This window comes from Vanessa tameamea, chromosome 8, assembly GCF_037043105.1.
Source record: "Vanessa tameamea isolate UH-Manoa-2023 chromosome 8, ilVanTame1 primary haplotype, whole genome shotgun sequence".
NCBI classification, from domain to species: domain Eukaryota; kingdom Metazoa; phylum Arthropoda; class Insecta; order Lepidoptera; family Nymphalidae; genus Vanessa; species Vanessa tameamea.
The window spans coordinates 7710396-7733511 of record NC_087316.1 but is presented as its reverse complement, the minus strand read 5'-3'; the positions used below and the strand labels follow the sequence as shown (position 1 = coordinate 7733511).

Genomic DNA, 23116 nt, shown 5'->3' with positions numbered 1-23116 from the left:
ACGTGAATAAAATTTAATCTTAATTTTATGTAAATTGTCTCATGAAGAATCCCACACAATCAGATTGTGACTTTCCAATTTCTTAAATCTTTATAGAAACTTTAGTAGCAGCGCCAGTACTCCTTAAAATTATATTGACGGCTGCGATCATATCGCGGTTAGAAATATAGCTTACTTTATTTAATGTTTGAAATAAAATAATTTCATATTTTGCTTTTAAAAATAAAATACGTCGAAACTATATTATTAAAATTAGCAACGTTCAAAGATTTGATCCAAAATAGTTGATATATGATTTTGTAACAACCACAGAATTATTATTCCAATACAGATTTAAATATTCCAATAGACAAAGGTTTTATGGAATATTTAAATCCATTTTTACAAAAATGCATTTGGTATAAATTAACCAGTAGTGAATAAATAATATTTGGTAGATAAAAGATTTTAAAATATCATATCGGAAGTTTATTAAAGCAGTTAAAGTAGCTAATATTGTTCCAGTTCTGCAGAGACGTAGCGAGTTCCAACAAGCGCGTGTACGCAACATTCGCCCGCACCCGACCTTCGGACATCGACATTTCGCGCTCAGTCGTCGCCGTGCTCACGCATTTTAATTTCATGCATGTAAACATATCATATGCTCACACCAGAAGTTTTATTAACGATAAACTAAAAAAATACTATACAAAAACTTTGAAGACTATACTTTCTCTATCCGATCGACCAACTAAACTGTCGTATAAATTCTCATAATTTGTTTATAAATATTTTTAGGCAGATAAGTTTTTGATTATCACGAGTGATAGAGAATGCTTTGCAGATCGCCGTCGTCTATTTAAAAGCACCGAACCATGACTTCTCTCGACTGGCTGGTGCGATAATAACAGCAGCTAATGAAAACAAAATATCAATTCGAAAAAAGCAAGTGTACCGTCAACCTTATTATTATGGAGATATACCAGAAAATATAACCAAAAATCCTTTTCTTGATATTGTTAGAGAAACTTACAAAGATACAAGAAGTAAGTAGATTGCGCAGTTTAATTAGTTAGCGACGGATATGTCGTTTGGAAACTAATGACTAATCTAATTTCAGTATATGTGTCTGTCGGCTATTATCATGACCACATCGGGCTCATGCAGGCTATGGACGCAATGAAGCTCTTAGATTCGGGTAAGAAATATATACTACTGAAACTATATATAATTCTACGACTAAAAAGATAAACAAAGTAAACCCATAAACAATGAAACTGGACAATTGTACTTCAACATTGTTGTATCCATTACTCACTTGAAAAATAAGGGGGAATAAATTCAATGGGCTGAGACTGATATATGTGTCTAGAATGTTTCTATTGTCGTCTCAGCAATAACACCCTATTAATCCGAGCGGCAAAGTTTTGTTAATACCATAAAAAAAATATGAATCCATTTATTCACAAAAGTTAATTTTTAGTTATGCTTCATTTTTCAGCTCGTTTACTATAATTTTGTCACACTAACACCACTATATTTTTTTATTGTTTCATTTTTTATGTTAAAGTTTCGCTGCTTAGCGGTAGAATATCTTATGAATGGGTGGTATAATGTTTAATAATGGTATTGGTAATAATGGCTTGCACAAGCTAATTTATATCGAAAACAAAAAAATTTTAGAATACAAAATAAGACGGAAAATAAATTAATATTTAAAATGTATATGTACATTAAATTATCACTCATACTATTAAGTTACTTTCGAATCAATAGAAAGTTCTCAGTCATTCTCAAAACTTAATAATTTTAGGGGAGTACGCAGCAATTGGAGTCGATGTCGATAAATATGAACCCGAAGAAGCAATTAGGTACCTGTCGGGTCCGTTACGCAAAGAGCCAGGTCCGCGGGTTCCCAAAGCTTTCCGATCGTACCTCGCAGTGGCCCCCTCCCCCGCGCCATCATACCCCGCCTTTGCCAGAGAAGTGAACAGGCGACTGCAGATGCCACCCTTCAATTTCACTAATCCCTTGCTCGCTTTGGGAGGCGGGAAAGTGGTAAGTACTTACCTATTTCAATTTTCCTACTGCTTCAGTTAATAATTGATAATAATTATAATATTATAAAAAATTGTCAATATAATCATTTCATAAATAACAATACGAAAGGTGCTACACAACAACAATCGGGTCGGTTTCGTTCAAAATTTTGTACTAAATTTAATCATGGGCATAAAATCAATTAAGACATTGTATTGCGGAAGCAAACAATTTCTGAAGTCTAATCAAAAACTGTATATATTTCTAACACATGCAAATCGTAGACACGACAGCTCACCAGCAATAAAAATATTTGACTATATATACCATTGTTCACCTTTTTTGTGCATATAAAATTTAAAATTCTTTATTCATGGCAATGAAGTCGAAAAATAAAGCGCCTAAAACATAAATACGAACTAAGTGATTGTAAAGACTCGAATGTACCGTTGTATTTACCACCTTTGTAATATAAACGCGATTTTTTATTACCGAAGTTCGATTCAACTTACCTTAATATAAATCAAAAAGACAGGAGACCCACCCACGTACAAATACAAGTATATAACATGACAGTACCAAACAAGTCCGAACTAATTCGTAATGTTTCTGTAGAAGACGGTTTCTTATAATTAATTTATTTGTTCCATGCTTAATGAATATAAAACCAAAAAAAAAATACCATTAAAATTTGTATTAACATAAAAAATACACTTTTCTTTATTTGGCATTTATGAATAGCAATATAAATGATCTACAAATTATTTTATTGTACTTAATCTTAAGCTTAATTTCGTGCATTTTTTTTTTATTTAAACAAAAAAAGAACGTTTTGATAATACCGGTGATCAGTTTATACTCGTTTTTAGCCTTCTGTTATCTCTTGAACCGGATAACAGATAGCGTTACTGTTGCCCCAAATACCTAAATGGTTATTGGGGTAATTTGTAAATTCCTTTAACAACTAGGCTAACAAGTCGATTAGGTACTTACGAGTAATCTTTATACTTAAAACCGTCGCTTGAACGATAATGAATAATTAATTTGGGAGAGGTAACTTATCCTTTGCCTGAACGCAAAATATTTAAATATTGCAACAGGTACCAAGTTTCCGACTTAACAAAGTATTCAATTTAAAGGACTATTCTGGAGAATATATAAAAACAAATTATATAAATACTCTGACGAAAGTATGCTCTATTAGTAGCTATATTATCGATTTCAATCGTGTAATTTATTAAAAAAAAAATATTTAGAGTTTTTATTTCATGACAATTTATAAAATATAACCTTACTCTAGAAATTATCATTTCGTATATTCGTGAATAACCTTCAACTTGATCTTTATATTACTAAAATCATAAAATCCGTTTGTATTAATGGGGTCAAAAACGTATTAGGTACGGTGTGAGCTAAAATAAATTTTCCATTTTTGTAAGACCTTCAACACGAAACGTGCGATAGCCGTTACAGTTTTACAAAACGATTTCAGTTGATTATTTCATGTCAAATAAATAGCTATAAAACAACTCACACGTATCGCTCTCACAAACACGTACTCCTAAATATGTTAATACGTCTGGTGGATCATGTCAGTTTAAATGCTGCACAAATGTAGATTGTGAATGTGATTATAAATAAAGTCATAGCCCGTCAGGGTCCGTCAATGGAAAAATTCTTCCCCCGTGCTTCTCTAGTGCGGTTTGGTAAATATAAAAGCGGCAAAATTGAATTCGACACATTCACATTTTCTTATAATTTTCTTCACCACCAAGCGCAATATTATAAACACAAATTGATACTTAAACGCAAATATTTTTTCTTTTTGTTTAAATTAGTTCATTTAAGATTTTTACATCATTTAAGATTTAACTCTTCCGTTACTGAGTGATTGAGTGACTGACAGACAACGCACAGCCTAAACCACTGGACCTAGAAACTTGAAATTTGGCACACGCATACCTTGAGTATCCTAGAGTGCACTAAGAAGGGATTTTTCAAAATTCCCACGGGATAGGGAATCAATGAGATTTATATTTTCGAACCAAAGTAGCTCTATCTCCGTAACTATAATTATTAGGGGTTTCAAATTTAGCATGCAAGTAGGTTATAACAACAACTAAAAACTATTTGGATATTTCGGATTATGTTATATGTTATGTAAGGGATAGGGAATAAACGGGAATTGTATTTTTTTCTTGAAAGTCCGTATTCCTAGAAACTAGAAATTTGGCATGAAAATAGTTATTATAGCACAATAAACTAAAAAAAAACTGAAAATCATGATTTTTTTATTTCTATTTGCTTATACAAAACCAATATAAATTGATCCCACACTGCGTACATTTTGCTAAGGAGCAGGGCTCTGCTTACATTGGAAAATTTAAAAAACTTGAAAAAAGGAAAATATATTCAAGCATATCCTTTAATATATATGTAGGTAGATCTATGAGCTATTTACATACCTATAAAATGTAATATATAAATATGTATATGGAACCCTCGGTCCACGAGTCCGACTCGCACTTTATTAGCTACATAGGTGAATTATTATTGTGTTTATAATTAGTTTATTAATTTATCATATTTATTTATTACACTATAAAATTACACAAAAACAATGTAATATTCTATTTAATATTTATTTATTATTTATGTAATAATATAATATACATACACAATACACACCGATATTACACTTCATATATCTATTTTCATAACAATCCTTACTTCCATACTTATATTATAAATACGAAAGTAACTCTGTCTGTCTGTCTATCTGTCTGCACTTAAAAACTAACATATCACGACACCCACTAAGTAGCGAATTTTGGAAATCGTACCCCTAAAGGGGTGAAATAGGAGTAAAACGTTTGTATGGAAGTCCGTAATTTTTTTAAGTTAGAACATGAAACTTTATTTTTTCGATACTGATTAAAAAGGAGTAGATACTTATTTAAGCGTTTCTAGATAATCTACCACTAAGGGGGTGAAATAAGGGTTGAAAGTTGTTATGGGAGTCCGTAATTTTTTTATATTAAAAATATGAAACCTTATTTTTGAGATACTGATTAAAATGATTAAATACGTATTTAAGTGTTTCTAGATCTTCTACCTTAAAAGGGTTTAATAGGGGTTCACATTTCTTATATAGTTTAGTTTGAAAGTCCGTCATTTTTTAAGTTAAAAGCATGAAACTTAATTTATGGGCTACTGATTAAAAATGAGTTGATGCGTATTTAAACGTTTCTGGATATTTTACGCCTAAAGAGGGAAATTGGGTTAACATTGCGTATACGGGTAAATCTGGAAGTCTGTCAGTTTTTAAGTTAGAAGCTAGAAAATTTATTTTTGGGATACCGATTAAAAATGAGTTGATACGTATTTAAGCGTTTCTTGATATTTTACGCCTAAAGGGAAAAAGTAGGGGTTTACATTTTGTACACAGGTTAGTCTGGGAGTCCGTCATCTTGAAGTTAGAAGCTCGACATTTTATATTTGGGCTACCTATTGAAAATTAGCTGATGCGCACTTAAGCGTTTCTGGATATTCTACCCTAAGGGCTGAAATACACACCAATGTGGTATACACAGAGGTTTTACATTAACGTAATATTTTATGTTAATTTGTAAATATATTCATATTCTATGCGAGCAAAGCTGCGGGTAACAGCTAGTATATTATAAAAGTAACTAATAAAAGTTAATTAATATTTGTCTAGATCCCAGTAGAAGCGGCGTGGCTTCACGATGCGGTGTGGCTGTACGCCCGAGCGCTGGCTGATGTTCTGCGGACAGGAGAAGGAGCACGAGATGGTCGGGCGATCGCCCTCCGAATGAGAAATACTACTTACCGTAGCGTCATGGGGTAAGCATTTATATATCATCACATAACCTTTTTTATTATCTGTAAATACTACTACTGAAGCAATTGGAATCTCGTAATGCAATGCAAAAAACCATTATTTTCGTACGTATTCACAAGAACTCCTTGTCTTCGGTTAATATTTAATGTAACAATATTTTTGATGAGAAAATAAGCATAAAAAATCACGAGAAATTAAAGCTAAGTGAGTTGAGATTTATATACTGATAAAATAGAGTATCGCAGCTTAGCGTTTGATGTGTGCAAAATAATCCAATATTTATTAATAGTGGACGAAAACAATATATATAATCTTTTTCTCAAACGATTGTCGTTTAAATAATTAACAGACTGTAGATCATTCACTCACGAAGGTGCGCCCCACGTTAAATTCTTTTACCTCCGTGTATTAGTACGCGCGAGTGACGTTCGTGCTAACAATATATAACTTAGTATATTTGAGACGACTAAGAGTAAAATCAGCCAAAATGTACACATTAGATTATATTTGTTTTTTTTTTTTTTTATCAAAACGCCGATAATTTAATTTGGATACGATATTATATTCTGTAATGAAGAAAATAAAAAAATTTAGTAAGACCTCCGTGCGATTGTGATAATATCATTATACATATGTTGGTAAGTCAATATATTAAGAGAACATTACATTCAGCGATATGAAGACAATATTATATCAATCACAAATTTCTCTTACTTGACATTTTACTTGACGTTTTATTGTAATTACGTAATAAATATACAAAACGTACTTCGTAATAAACTAGTTAAACACGATCACTAGTTCGTTTTTTATTTATTTAAATATTTACCTAGGTCAAATACTTTAACAATAAATGCTTAACATTTTGTAGTACATTGCATGCCCTTCCTAAAGAAACGACATCAATTTATAAAATACACTTCTACAATGTCAGCAGTTGATGTTCGTATCTTCGTTACGTAACGTAGACGTTAATATGCTTAGAGCGTACTTGACGGAGCTGCTAATGCTAAACTATTCTACTACCAGATTAATATATCATTCATTTTGGCCAATTTCCAATTTTCAAGTGACATTATTGACATGCACCGCATCACACACGAGTGGTGTCTGTACAGAACAGCGGTAAGTAACACATATGAGACCACAAGCATATTTGACTCTGTGATATTATGTCATATTTTATATCCATTGTATTTGAGTCTGATACTTGTAGGTATGCGCCTTGTACTTCCCTAAAGATTAGTGCTCGAAAGTTAATTACAGCAATATATAAACAATAATAAATAAATTCATGTATTTCTCAGATTTTTTCGATGAAACTTTCTAATCCAAATACTGTTTAAAAAATTCATTAATAAAGTTTATGTTATATAATCAGAAACATTTATATTACGTTTGCAATTTCATCCGTTTTCCGTTTGTACCCAATCATGCGATGCTATTATTTAATTTTAATCCGGCCAAAATATTAAACTGTATCGATTATTAAACGAAATACTGCAACATTTATTATTGTAAAATTATAACAGTTCGTTATCACTCGATAATTCTTACAACAGTCTAATATATACATTCTTAGAACTCCAGCTTTGAATCGTTTACATTCGTTAAATAAGTATTAACATTGTTTCTTTTTTAACACTTTGACCTGTATCTACTTATTTAATGGGGTGTGCTAACAATAGTAGTGTGTGTCATTACAGACTAGAGTTATACTTATAGAGTTATACAGATATTTAACTAGACCGATTTTATTTTAAAATGTTGACAGCCTGATAAATGTGCCACCGGGTGATAGGTGGCCACCACTGCCATTAGACATTAGCATTGTAAGAAATATTAACCATCCACTGGCACCCATAAATATTAATTGTAAGAAAAAGTACCTACGTACTTGTGTTATAAATTTTGCTTAATTTTTTTGTTGTTGTTATTACATATTGCGTGTTATTTTACATAGCTGCTTACATTTTGTTTAGTCAGATAGATTCTTAACATATGAAGGTATTTGTATCAGCTTGACAACCTAATATCTGAAACACTATGTCAACTCTTTCTACAACACTTTTACCACAAAGAATTATATTATTAAAAAAAGCATCGTTGAATGTGAAGTTGAAACCCGTTTTCGTGCATTCATTCATAATGGTCAAATAAATATATCAACCGCACAGCTACCGAGATATGTGGTTTGGTAAAAATTTAGTAGTAGTTATTTTAGGTACCGTGCACACCAAATGCCGCTTGAAAAACATTTTGTAGACTTATTAATATTATCAAATCCCTATTCTAGATCCTAAGTTTAACTCCATGGTTTTTTTAATAAAAGATTTATCTATCTAAAAAATATTTGTAAACAGCATGGAATATGAAGTTGGCAATGTTTACATTTGCGTGCTAAGGGAAGAGATTTAAATCAGTTTGTCCCGGTCGTGTTGGCTTTACCGCGTATCCCAAAAGAAAATAGAGATTGCATAATGTCTTATAATCGCGCAAAAACTTAAGTCCCTTAAGAAAGGCCATTCTGCCCGAAAGAAGTACACATAATCACCAATATATCAAGAACTTCTAAACCAAATTGTAAATGTGCCAAAACCAATTTTTTATTACAATAAGTAAGTTAGTTATCGAAATAAAGAATAATACTGCACTCGAAATGTTTTTTTAATAATCAGAGGCATACAGAATACCATTTTTAACTAAAAACTCGATGCGACCGAGTTCCGAGTTTGCTTGTGTTTGCGATGGCATAAAGAAGTCATCGGCTCTACGTAACAAATGAATTGAACTATAGAATAAAAATTGACAACATTAACAGCCATCTCGGAATTTGCTTCTGTTAAATAAGCAAACGGTTTACTTACATATATCCTTATGTTTAGGTGTAGTAGTGCCGGTACAGGTGACAATTTTGCAAAAGGCCTGTTTTAATGTCGCCCGTCGTCGTTATTTTGACAATAAATTAAAAATACTATTGAATTATGTCTACATTGCAATAAATCAAAGTTAACTTATTTTAACTTTGTATAACTTCTAAAAGTTGAAAAGGTCGCTATTAATACAGTTCTCTTATAATCTGATATTTTTTATTACTAGAACAGATTTCGTACATGTAAGAAGTGCCCTTTGTCGGGGTTGTAAAAATGTATCCACATATTTTTTATTAATATTTTTTAATTAAATTAAATATATAATTATTTAATTAAATATAAAATTCAATATTTTTTATTAATATTTTTTAATTAATATAAAGTTATGTGTCTAAAACCTTACATTTTATTCATTTCAACAGGTACTGGATTCATATGGACGATAATGGCGACGCCGAAGGGAATTACACACTGCTATCCATCGACCCAACGCGCTCTCCTGGACTCTATCCACTCGCCGTTTTGCACAAAACCGCTCCGGTAACGTAATTTACTTTTTTCGAACTATTTCTCAGAATGAAATATCCTCGAACGATCTTCTTTCTGAAATAAAAAGCTAAATCGCTTCAAAAGAGGCCATCGAGTGAATGGCTCACGTTCCATTGTGGAAACGGAAATAACGTCAGATCTTTAGGATCTCTAAAGATGTCACGTCTGTCCAATATAATATAACATTATATACAATAAATGTGATTACGTTTTGAGAAAACAATAATATGTTTTTCTTATGATCTCAGAGTATTTTGAGCGTATCTTTTTCAACCTAAATTAACTTTTTTAAAAATATAGGATTTGTAAAGTTTAAACGGCTGATTATTTGTATAAAATATTTAATAATAACCAAGCGTTGGAAAATACTTCTTCGTAGGTATTTACAACGTCGCATCGTAGGACTATATTTTCACAACGGACGCTTGGAATAAACATTCTTATGTACAATAAACGTAGAATGGAATTCCGAATAGAGCTTGCGATTTAATAAAACACAACACAAGATTTCAAAAATCTAAGTACGTTTAGTTATTCGTTAAAGTCGTGGCACACCCAGTCCATTTACTTTTCATGTCACAGGAATTACGACTCCTTCGAGAGATCAAATGGCCTGGCGGCCGGGTTCCACTCTCGGAGCCGCCTTGCGGATTTCGTGGAGAAAAATGTGTCAGTGAGTAAATCATTACCTACACACCTACACACCTACACACTAGCGTTCGCTGGAGCGGTTTCATTATACCCACGCAACGTCCCGCGGCGACCGTAAAACGTCTTAATGTAACGTATGTAAGTAGCTAATAGAATAAGCTACAGCCTATTCCATTAGTTGGGCACATTTTGTTAGATGTAAAAAAACTTATAGCCGGCTGGAGGTCGGGTGGCATTAAATACAAGGTTCGTAAGCGACATCGAGTGGGGTGGGTCGTAAAGGCCTCGTAACGCGCAGCGAGTGTAAGTGACAAGCGATGCGGAGCGGCGAGCCATCGGCCGCACGCGACTCCCGCTGCGCCGCCGCGCGCCCCGCGCGCAAACACCACTTACGCTTTAGCTTTTTAGAGGAGCTCAGGACATTACTCGTAAATGACTGTTCACAGTTGTTGACTCTGAAACTAAACATCACTGTCGTCGTACTTATACATATGTACATATACTTATAATTACACTGTTGTTTATTTATAATCCAGATACAAATCTTTATTTAAAGTATTTTATATAACTCAAAGGCATATATTAAATAATAAGTAAACGTAATATCCCATGTTAAAACACAAAAAATAAATATATAAATAGGTGCAGCCATGGTTACCTAGCCATAATTGAGTAACAAGCTGTAACTTTAAATTGATCACGAAACAACAATCAAGAGATTACGATCTTATAATATTAGCTAACGAATCTTCTACATTCGAGTCATGTTAGTATAAGTCGTTATATGTAACGACTATGCATGAGATTATAAATTGCAGAGACTTGAACGTCTTTAGGATATTGACGTCTCAAACTAAATCTCTATAATCGCGCTGAACGGATGGATAATAGGAGTATGTATAAAGTTCGAGCATCGAGATTGATCCCTGAATTAAGTTGCCGTATATTACCCGCTCTAAGTTACACTACTCGACAGAAGCTCTTATCATTAAGATTTTAAACATATTATTTACAAAGATAGTCATTTTTAAGATCCTGCTATGTATTCATGGAGCACGTTTTTAATTTATTTACTTTTTACCATTGTTATTTATCAAAACAATCAAATGGACAATAACCATACTTACAGCTTTAGCTGCCTGTAAATGTCCCACTGCTGGGCTAATACCTTCTCACCTTTTTGAAGAAGATCTGAAGCTTACTCCACCACGCTTCTCTAATGCGGGTTTCCTCACGATGTTTTTCTTCGTCGCCTAGCAGGAGATGAATTATGCATAAACAAAAATTAACACGTGAAATTTTAGTGTTTCTTGCCCGGGCTTGAGCTCAGAATTAAATATTCACCTTTTTTAATCACTAGGGCCATCATGGCCCAATAATTCTTACTTTAATTATCACCTTTAAAAAAATGTTTGGGAATGGTCCGTACACTTGTCGAATATAATGCCAGTTTCGGTTTAATTCCTCCATCTTCCAATTTAATACTTCAATGCGCGCTCAAATCTACTGATCATTATTTTGGATACTCCATCTGCTCCTCCTATTACGTAAATTTAAAATTTAATTTAATTTAATTTAAATGCTATTTCGGACGTATCCTTTATTTAAGATTTTTACAACCGTCTACAAGAACTGAATTAGTCATATTAAAAGAAAATGATATAAACAAAAGAATATGCTACTATAATTATTTGATGTGTTCCGAAAATTAAAAAAATATTGATATTAGCTGAAATTAAAGTACTTGTAATGAACAATATACATATTTAAAAAATTTTAATATATGTATTGCATAAAAAAATAACTTTCCCAAAAAAACACTTTTTTATTTACCTTCCAAATGTACTGCAATAAATTTAAGCAAGGTTATTTCTATTAAAACTGTGCATCAGAGAAGGGAACCCAAAATGAAAGCCGTCGTATGAGCCGAAGTGACGTACCAGTTTGTTTAGACAACGTGAACAGCATACTAAAGAAGGTCGACAGTTAATTAAAAATTGACTAATGATGTATACATTTATTTTTATTTGTAAGCGTGACTTTAATCTTATCTCTCGAACATTATATTGCCGTGAATAAATTGCGAAGCTTTCGTGATAGGAAATAAAGTTGCAAAATCATAAGCGAGTTAACAACAAACTCACGACTAGTTCTCAAGTTAAATATAAAACAATGAACACACTGTTGTGAGTTTCATTAGACAGGTTGGCGTGTGTCTATTTAATTTTTGTTCTAATACATAAGCTCCCACCATATTTTTTAAATTTGGTAGTTATATATGGAGGTTAGTCTGGGTAGGTACTACTTTACTACCTATTCATTAGATAGACGAATGCCAAGAAATAATATTAAAGACTTGTGTAGGCAATGCTAAGTATTTCCAATACGATGTATATCATTAAAGTTCAAACATCGAAGACCCCTAATTACCTTTCACATTTTATTTATACGTTACTTATTTCGGCCATAAATTAAAATTAAACGTCAATCAAATATTAAATTATATATCTTAGGCCACGTGGGTGCTTGGGCTCTTGGTGCATCAGGCGGCACACTGGCCCTTTTAGCGCTAGCTGCACTCGCTCTATACCGCGGTTGGCGCTACGAGCAGGAACTGGACTCACTGTTGTGGAAGATCGACTTCAGAGACCTGCACCTGCCTGATGAAGACCAGCGAACCAACAAACTGAGTAGGTAAACGGAACTTCTGTATGTTGTATGCATGTGCCGCTTGATACTGTATTTTATTAACTTAACCTCATATAGATCGCATGTATGAACTCATAGAACAAGTCCGTCATTTAAATATGGTTTCAAATGAATAGACATCATTATCCGATAAACACAAAACATAATGTTATATTAACGTATCATGTACTAAAACGTGCCCAAACATTTTACGGTACATTTTTTAACAATGCCGGCAAAAATAGAGCTTATACGTAAAAAGGAATATAAATCATTAACAAAAAATCACTAAAATTAGCTCAGAGAAAGCATATGTTGGCTCATTTGGGAACGATTTTGTTTTAATTTATGTATAACAGAATAAATCGCATGTGCTCCAGATAAATTATAAACACATTAAAGAAATAAACAATATAATATCTAAAGCAAATAGCAAGCGCTTTAAACTACTAGCAAGTTGGTCAGAGCTAATTTTTTTCAGCAAGATAGCAGCGCGGGTGTAAACACGAACTCGACCAACGCGATCTGCAACGAGAAGGGCAGCACGGGCGGCGCGCGCTCCAGCCAGGTGTCGCTCAGCTCCAACCCCGACCTGGACTTCCGGTACTCGGCCATCTTCACCGAAGTCGCTTTCTACCGCGGACGACTGCTCGCTGTCAAACGAGTACGAAGGAATCACATCGACATCAACCGCGAAATTAAAAAGGAACTTAAAATTGTAAGTACTTCAAAACTACCAATAATATTTTAATCATTACAGTCCAACTGATCTAATTTGTACTCAATTGTTCCGTCGTGTGTAAGAACCAAACGAAGGAGGTCCTCGTTACAAACAATTTAATTAAAAGGTACAAATACTTATGCAAGCATGCGAATTGATTACAAGACATTGATAAGCTACCTATCCATGTTTATTTCCAATAAAAGTGACCATAAAAGGTATTCACTCTGTATTACGGCTGAGCCTTCGAGCCCTAAAGCCCTTTGTAAACGATCTAAGGAGAAACGGTAGCTATTAAAGCTCAGTCGCTCGCAAACATGAATTTTCCACAATAGAATAGAAAGGTCTATCATAGTCATTTATAAAGGCTTTACTAACGCCCCAGGTGATACAAAACAGTTTACCGGAGATAAAGGCGTGTGTATATGAAATATGAGTGCCTTAGTCTGACGGAGCTGATTAAATCGCGCGCATTCCTTGACGGGAAGTAATGTTCACTCATTAATTCTTCTTGTTGTTTTTCATAACGGTGGTTGGGTCGGGTGAGTGATGATAGCGTTTTTTGAGTGAGTTCATGACTTTACTCCTCATTATTTAGAAATTCAAAGAATAAATAGAGTTTCAAAATTGATACATTTGTAGAATAGATATTTAAAAAAAAATGACTACGCGAGGTGAAATCTAAAAATATATGTTGGAGTTATATAATAGCGATTGACAATATTTATGTGTCATAGTTAAACTTAGGGTAAAATAAACTAGAAAAGTATTGCAGAACAAGTAATAAGTCACGATAAATAAACTCGCGACATATTTCAGTGGAGAAATTGTTCGGGACGGCTGTTGACGTGATTTATCATATCCTTTATGCGAAAACTTGAATGGAACTTCGCCGCACTTTTATGTAACAATCAAATACGAGCGGTCACTCGAAATTATTTAATATAATATTTGTTTATAGGCGTTAATCTCAATATCTACCTACCCATCGGATAGTTTTTTGGCCCATATAACATGTTATCATCATTGAACGCATAAAAGCCAATATAACATTATGTTATTTCGTTACCATAATAATAATGCCTTCTGTTTGGTTGAATTATGTATAAAAAATTAATCTGTATCGTTAACGAATTCATTCCTTTTAAGCCAAAGACTATTCTCATATACATATCATATAAGTTAGTATAAATAAATATCATATATCTAGTAACTATTACTCGTCGTTGGTCTTCGAAAACTACTGGATAAGCGACGCCCACATATCAGATACTCTACTACTAAGTCACTCACACTACACACACGCACACACTAAGTCATCAATATCTTAAGTTTTGCGTGTTTTCGAATTGAAGTTTCTATGACAATAACATAAATACTAAAATAAGACTAGCCAGTACAGTATGTTAATGATTTATTTCAATGACGATGTCGATAAAGGAAATTTGAGATTATCATGAGGGTCATCAATCTATTTGCTTTTTTTCCTACTAACGTTGAAGTATGTCATAATGCAATTATCAATCCTCTAATTATAAACTGAACACTTATTTCAGTATCAGAACAAATTTGTTTTTGAAATCGAGTCTTTGTTAAACAGTCTAGAACGGGCACCGGTTAAACCTATTCCAACTCAACCTAGCTAAAAAACCTAAAAAAACACCATCGCCTCAAACTATACAAGTCGCAAATTCAGCCTCACATGGAGTACTGCTCTCATATCTGGGCGGGTGCTCAGCTTCTTCCATTTAACCGTATTAAATGCAGAGCGGCTCGAATTATCGACGACCAAGCCCTTTTCGCCTTTCCTTTTGCTTTGCGAAGAGATGTTAGGTCAGTCTGCATCTTCTACCGCCTTTATGACGGGGAATGTTCTGAGGAATTGTTTGGATTAATCCCGTCTGCTGAATTTCACCTTCGGATATCGCTTCAAAATCCAAGTTTCACCCGCACCACCTAGATGTCCGAAAATCCACAATTGCGCGATTTTTAAGGCATTTCTGCTTCGCACAACCACTTTGTGGAACCGGCTTTCGGCGGCGATTGTGGAACCTTCAAGAAAAGAGCGTACACATTTCTTAAAGGCCGGCGAGATCCTCGGTGTTGCAGATGTTCATGGGCGATGGTAGTCACTTTATATCAGGTGAGCCTCCTTCTCGTTCGTCACCTATACAATAAAAAAATGCATGAATGAAATTTATAAAATTAAAATACTTAATTAAAAACACAAGTCGTGACTGCGGGGCATAGAATTAAATATCGTAGCAGCATGTTCATGCCACGAAGATTTACCACGTGTCGAGTTATATCTAACCCAAATAGACACACCATTGTAATAAATATCACCCTTTGGCACACGTGCTTAATATAAAACTTTTTGTCCGCGTTCTTCGCATGTGCAATAATAATAACTTCAAAAATCTTAATGGAAACGAACATCAGAGGCACAATCAAGGCCCGAAACACGTCCTTTCTGAGAACTCTTGCACGTGTCCCCATCGACGCCCGCCTACAGTACAATAAAACAATAGCGTTGAATGGATGATAGTATAAGTGTTGAATGTCAGACTTACATATGAAAATAATCATTTAATTCCTCCCACTTTTGCAATCTATCCAATTGTTATGAGATTTATACATGGACATAATAAAATAGAAAGTTACATCATTTGTCATTAGCTTACATAAATATATAATTTAAATTTAAATTAAGAACTTATTATAGCCTTATTTCTATTTTTTTTTGTGGGAAAAATAATATATGTATAACAGGTTCTATGTATACATATAAATATTGATTCCGATATCATAATCTTTATTTCAAGGATTTTGATAAAGATATGTATGTAATCATGTCTAATATTATACTTTCATAAATCAAATATTTACACGAAAATATTACTCATATGAATAACAAGTATACCCACGCATACGTGATTGATCAATTTCACTTGACGTGATGGGGATTCCTATTTCGATACAAAAACTAATCACATACCAGTGATATTCTCACTCCAATAATTTTATATAAAATATTTTTAATATTTATTTTTCATACCCACGTTCGAAATATCGATATGTATAACGACGATTGCCTCGAACTGAGCGCCAATTCTACTAAAAAATTATCACTATAGCAATCGAATCATAACGTTACAGTTAAATATAATCATAATCACATAATTACCGATACAAATAAGTAGAATTGGCCACCTGTTACAATTAAACTGAGTTTTTATTTCGTGAGTAATAGTCAAACTTAAATCGAGAGCGTATTAAGTATAAGTATAGTATTTAAGGAAAATATGTAAGTAAATATGTAAGCAAATAATATGTAAGTAAATAATATGTAAGTAAATAATATGTAAGTAAATAATATGTAAGTAAATAATATGTAAGTAAAATTTAACACAGATCCTTTTGGCTCAATCAAGACATGTCTGTTAAACAGATTAGGATGTTTTGAATTATAAATGTACCCACATACATAAGTAAATCAATTTGTATCAAGGTAATGATATTCCTGCTACATTTACCATATAGACGAAAATGTTAAGCAATTTAATAAAATTTGAAAATAACTGCTTGATGTTGTTTGTTTGTAAATCTACAATAAAATATCAATACTCTATCAACTTGTCAGTGTCATAATTAACGTAAATTTTATTATGTATTTTTGAATACAAACATCTCCCAAGAAATTGGTCGTGCAGCAATCAAGTGAATCAAATATTTATAAAACAACTTGGATATCTACTCGAAGTATTATAATTGGAGCGATTTAATTTCTGCTGAACAATCTAGACAGATAGATAGATTTTTTATACTCATCGTCTACTGTTGGTATTAAGAATCACAAAGGAAATTCCATTTCTCAACCAAATCTTATTAAGTCTCACATAAAAGAGGTATTTCATGGGTTTATCCTTGTCACAGATGCGGGACTTACAACACGACAATGTGAATGGTTTCGTAGGAGCCTGTATCGAGCCACCTAATGTATGTGCTCTCTCTGAATATTGTACCAGAGGTAGTCTCAAGGTAAGTTATTTAAAATTAATAATTATATAATGGCAATTCATCATTTGATTAACATCATTTATGTACAGACATAAAATGTAATGAAATTTTATCGTTATATTATGTTAGCTCACAATGGTGTCAGGCATACTGAATTATTTTTAGAATATAATTTGTAAGTCAGACTTAACGCTCTTTTTTCTCCTAGTTCAATTTGATTTATACGATGTATGTATAACAATACATTTCCATAGATTAAAAAAGAAGAAATGAAAAAAAAATACATATATTTTAGATAAACAAGTACCTAATTTAGTTCAATAAAATAAACTGTACTTTTAGCATAACAAAAAAACAGATTACTTGAAATTATAGGTATATAAAGGTATCCATTAATATTTATTAAACACAATTTTCATATTAGATATCTCTTTCAGGACATTTTAGAAAATGAAGATATCAAATTAGATAACATGTTCATCGCTTCTCTTGTAGGCGACATTATACGGGTAAGTTTGAATACACAGTGGCACTAAATTATTATTTAAATCATTGTTTATCAGATAGGACGCAGCCAATAAATTGTATAAGTGATTCTAAAATGGTTACATCTTGATTACTTACAACAGCATAAACAATATATAAAACAATGCCAACGAGAATGTTTTTAGCATAAATTAATATATTTATTACATTGAGTTAACTAAGTGATGTCCATAAAGATTAGAACCTGCTGAAGTAAACAATCTTAGTGCGTTGATACAACACATCTCGATACTCGTATGTACGTAAGAATTTACATTGAAAATCACTTAAACCTTTAATGCCTTAAATACGAGCTCGACTTGAACATCGCACAAAGCTTTCATGTTATTCAATAAAGAGCCATTGTGTATTGATTAAATTCATTCATCATTTACGAAACACAATAATTGTTACTTGAGATGAACCGAATCGCTATAAGTTTATTTGTTAATACAATATGCTTAATAATTATTTAAATTAATTTCATAAGGAGATTTAGATATCAATGAATATAAATAAAACTTTTTTGTCTTGACTTCTTTGAAATTCATAATAATAAACTTACCATTATTTCAGCGCTCTCAGTTTTATACAAATTTTCAATAAGCTAACTATATAGTCAGAGATGTCATAGTTTTATCTACTGTTATTCATTTTTATTGGTTTTCGTTGGGTTTAAAACATTGCTTGCTTTACATTTTATTGTACATTATAATATAACAATTTAAAAGTACTTTGATGAGCCAACTTGAAAACATTTTATTTGATTTTTATTTTTTTTAAATTATTTTACCATAATGATCTTACATAGGTATAACTAACAATAATATGTAGTTATAACACGTGGTGTTCATATCGTAATGCTTAGTAATATAAATACTATTATGTAATATTTAAAGGTTTTTATTTAAATACCAAGCATTATATTCGAGTAGGGTATGATCTTCATCCATGAGTCGCCGCTACAATACCATGGGGCGCTGCGGCCCTCCAACTGCTTGGTGGATGCTCGGTGGGTGGTGAAGCTCGCAGACTTCGGGCTAAGGGAGTTCCGCAGGGGGGAGGTGCCCCCTTCTGATCCTGTCGCGCTCCGGTCTCACATTGACAGTAATTAACTTTATGGCTAATAAGGAGTATACAAAGTCTCCCGATCTCGTATCTGTATTTGGATAACGTCAGTCTAGAGGATTCCTCGAACGTATTATTAAGACATTATCTAATGAATAAGTGAAAAGCAGTCTTATGGGTTACAATTATTATCATTGCGGGTCACAGATTTAATGTTTATTTTATTATAAATAATATCACCTATGCCTCATTTATGTACGTTTACACCGTAATCGAAAGATGACTGAGCTTATCGCTAATGTATTATCCTTCGTTGCACGTTACAGCTACTGTACGAGTAAAAATAACGAAGAGTCTTCTCAAACTCATATTTAATTACCAATATTTACAAAACGTCAGTCATCTGATTTCAATAATTTCGTTCTAAAATAAAATGTACTTCAAACTAGAGTTAAGAAATATTTACATTACTTTTAAAACAAAAACAAGTTATTATTGAAATTACTTTCAACTTCCGGTCACCTGCTTACTTTGATAAAGATTTATAAAATACAGCAAGCTGTTTATTTTAATTATGAACCAGAATATATATTTAATTATAAAATAAAATAAACGAGTATATAATATTAAATAAGCGAGTCGTTAAAATAGAACCTAATCGAAACTATTGTAAAAAAACATATAAATATATTTAAAAAGGTTTTAATATTAACAATAAAAGTTATTTGATGATAGACATATTCCGAAGGCCTTAACCTGAAAGCACTCAACATTAAACCTAATATTTATAGAGAGTACGAAATGTTTTATGAATGTTTTGCCTTTTTGTGTTATCGATAGTTTTAAAACTATCGATAACACAAAAAGGCACACAGACTTCGAAGCTATAAAAAATAGCCAATATAAACACATTCGGCCATCACGAGCAAAAAGCTCTACATTTCATAAGAATCACTTAAACCAGCGCTCGATGCGAGTATTAAAATATACATAACATAATCAGCCTGTAAATTTCCCACTGTTGGGCTAAGGCCTCCTCTCCCGTTGAGGAGAAGGTATGGAGCATATTCCACCACGCTGCTCCAATGCGGGTTGGTGGAATACACATGTGGCAGAATTTCGTTGAAATTAGACACATGTAGGTTTCCTCACGATGTTTTCCTTCACCGCCGAACACGAGATGAATTATAAACACAAATTAAGCACATGAAAATTCAGTGGTGCCTGCCTGGGTTTGAACCCGAAATCATCGGTTAAGATGCACGCGTTCTAACCACTGGGCAATCTCGGCTCATTAAAATATATGTGGACGATTTTATTTTATTCTTAATTCTAAAATTTATATCTCCTGGCATATTTTTTTCGTGCCTTTGGTCTTGCATCTTAATTCGTAAAACTTTAATTCGTTTTTTTTTCATTTTAGTGTCCCGGCTGTATATTTTTGTTACCAGGCAGCATCACAATTTAAGTTTGAGGATTCTTTTTGGTCTTTATATGGTATTCATATGCAATATAAATATCACTGTCAATAATAACTGACTTTATTATATAAATCACCTTTATAAATTTAAATTCCTATATTAAATTTAGAAGCCCGACACTCTCCTATTGATGGTCACGTTAAAAACTAGCGGCTCGGAAAAGAAATTACTATGCGCTGTAAATAACCGGAGAAAGAAACTCATCTGGTAATTTTTGTGAAAATTTGTGATTTTTTATATAACAAATATACAGCAAGGAGGCGATCGTTGCATTCCAAAGATGAAATTAATTCAGATATATATGTATATATAAAGGTCGACACCGACTAGATAATAACTTTAATCTATATTTATTATATAGCGTGTTTTATAAACGTACTTGAACTACTGCTTTCCTTTATAGTTTTTATATCCGCCTACAAGTTCGGGTCCGTGTGCCTCAGGTCTCGCGTACCTGTCGCCGGAGCTGCTCCGCGGGGCGGGCTGGGGCAAGGACTGCTTCCCCACGTCGCTGGAGGTGCGCAGCGGCTCGGCGGCGGCCGACGTGTACGCGTTCGCGCTGCTGCTGTACGAGCTGCACACGCGGCGCGGGCCCTTCGGGGCGGACGCGCCGCCGCCGCCCGCGCTGCTGCGCCGCCTCGCGCACCCCGCGCCCGCGCCCTACAGGTAGGTGCGTGTCTACCCCCGCGGCGACGGCCATTGACCTGAGACGAGCGGATCTCATTTCTTCAGCGCTCTCTCAGTACATCGTTCGACTGACGATTTAGTTTTGAAATAGAAGAATATTCTCAATTTGAGATGTCGTAATTCTTCGCTAGGATCGATTGGAATCGTAAATATTTTGCTATACGACGCTGAGTCGAAATAAAGCGAATGGACATGAAGATTCAGTATTACGACCCCACTAGGCCGCCGCTGGACGCCCTGGCGGGCAGGTTCGACTGCGTGCGCGAGTGCTGCGCCGAGTGCTGGGCGGAGGACGCGACCGTGCGACCGGACTTCAAGGCCGTGCGCGCGAGACTCCGGCCTCTCCGGAAGGGCATGTACGATAACCAATACGCAGACATGCATTCATTTTTACAAACGACTTTAACATGGCCTATTAATGACTCCATAGTTGATGCAGTACCTATACTACGTTTCATAAAGTACCTATACTTCTACGCTACCGTTCGCAAATAGAGTTCGCAAGCTTAGCATACACTGGGCATTCAATTTTCAATTCATAGTAGCTAAGTGAACTGCTGTTTACGATTTCATCTTTCAAATATTTTATCTATTCAATCATGACAAAATGAATACATCGGTATAAACCAAAATAAGACCGTAAAAATCCTTTTAAAAGTAGAGCCCGACTTAATAAAATTTATAAAAATCTGGACACTTAATTAATGGCTCGATATAAGAATTCTTAATGTTATACATTGATTGCATTTTGATTTTGGCATGTGTTATTGTGACTGAGCAAACCGCGCCATCTAAACCAGTCTTGATAGTACTTTGGGGATTTTTTTGATGACCGCATTTATCAAGACTACTTTGATGTTTTGCAAAGAATATTTATACTTGTATATTTTAATGAACAGTATTTAAATATGAGATTTTTTTAGAGACTAAGGTTCGTTGATTATAATTACGGTTCATTTCAGGAAACCAAATATATTTGATAACATGATAGCCATGATGGAAAAGTATGCAAACAATTTAGAAGCTTTAGTCGATGAACGCACGGATCAGTTGCAGGAGGAAAAAAAGAAAACTGGTAAGATAAAACTGTTTAAATATATTATTAGTGATTTAAATTTGCATCTAAAGGAACCTCTATGCATATACGAAAATAATCAATCGTTATGATTGAAAATAAAAGTCCATCTCCCTATTCACGCCATTTATATGGGAATTTCAAATAAATATATCAGTACAATTCTGATTTACCTCTTGAATCGTCAAAATACTTAAATGGGTATCTGAGTAATTTTATAATAAGTATCCTCATAGGGACAAACTATAATTTTATAAACTTGATTGTTGTATGTTTGACGCTGTAATAAATACTATTTTAACGTTAGCTAGTGAATAGAAACTTATACTCATACTGGAATGAGGCCTAGTTTTCTTGATTCATTCAAACTGATTGAAATTAAATTAAAACTTGCCAATCGTGTAACCTACAATCAAATCTTAATATCTGAGTTCTCTTCATATTAATATGATTCTGGTTTTTTTTCGAGGTATATTTTTGTTCAATTTGACTTTTTAAATTATTTCGCATTCTGTGATGATGGAAAACATCGGGAGGTATCTTGGATGTTCTGTTAAAATTTGTCCACCAAACTACGATTGGCGTGACGAAATTAGCCATAAACGTTTTGCTTAAAAAAGAAGAGGAGCCTTTAGGAATAACATTTTTAATATATTCGACACAATTCGATCATAACATTAGCATAATATAAAACTATTAAAATAGTATGCGATCATTCGCTTCCTCGTCTATTTGGAACTAGAGATGGTCAACTTAAACTTTCGGTCACGCTCAAGACACTATTTGAATATTTGTCTGGTCCACTGCCCGACTGTGAATAACGATTAGTTTTTCTTATTATTCTATGAATGTCACGACGGACGCGGTCAAGTGATGTTAAATTTAGTCTACATT

The 23116-nt window shown here is 33.3% G+C and overlaps 2 protein-coding genes across 3 annotated transcripts in view; both read left to right on the top strand.

Annotated features, from left to right (window-relative positions):
* The window catches only part of LOC113399923 (guanylate cyclase 32E), a 43254-nt gene that overhangs the window by 15538 nt on the left and 4600 nt on the right, over window positions 1-23116 (top strand). Inside the window, exons 5-19 of one of the 2 annotated variants that reach the window (XM_064215665.1) lie at window positions 505-627; window positions 824-1025; window positions 1100-1177; window positions 1793-2037; window positions 5741-5886; window positions 9180-9297; window positions 9889-9979; window positions 12471-12647; window positions 13131-13363; window positions 17303-17407; window positions 17824-17895; window positions 18847-19018; window positions 20904-21126; window positions 21369-21503; window positions 22110-22222. In XM_064215665.1, the coding sequence (XP_064071735.1) occupies window positions 505-627; window positions 824-1025; window positions 1100-1177; window positions 1793-2037; window positions 5741-5886; window positions 9180-9297; window positions 9889-9979; window positions 12471-12647; window positions 13131-13363; window positions 17303-17407; window positions 17824-17895; window positions 18847-19018; window positions 20904-21126; window positions 21369-21503; window positions 22110-22222 (2233 nt within the window). Of the gene's footprint in view, window positions 1-504; window positions 628-823; window positions 1026-1099; window positions 1178-1792; window positions 2038-5740; window positions 5887-9179; window positions 9298-9888; window positions 9980-12470; window positions 12652-13130; window positions 13364-17302; window positions 17408-17823; window positions 17896-18846; window positions 19019-20903; window positions 21127-21368; window positions 21504-22109; window positions 22223-23116 lie in introns of both variants that reach the window. The other variant, XM_064215666.1, reaches the window with a different exon arrangement.
* Window positions 10192-23116, top strand: part of LOC113400071 (probable cytosolic iron-sulfur protein assembly protein Ciao1) — a 100074-nt gene continuing 87149 nt past the window's right edge. Inside the window, exon 1 of the mRNA XM_026639464.2 lies at window positions 10192-10203. The gene's annotated coding sequence lies outside the window, so the exon portion shown is untranslated. The remainder of the gene's footprint in view (window positions 10204-23116) is intronic.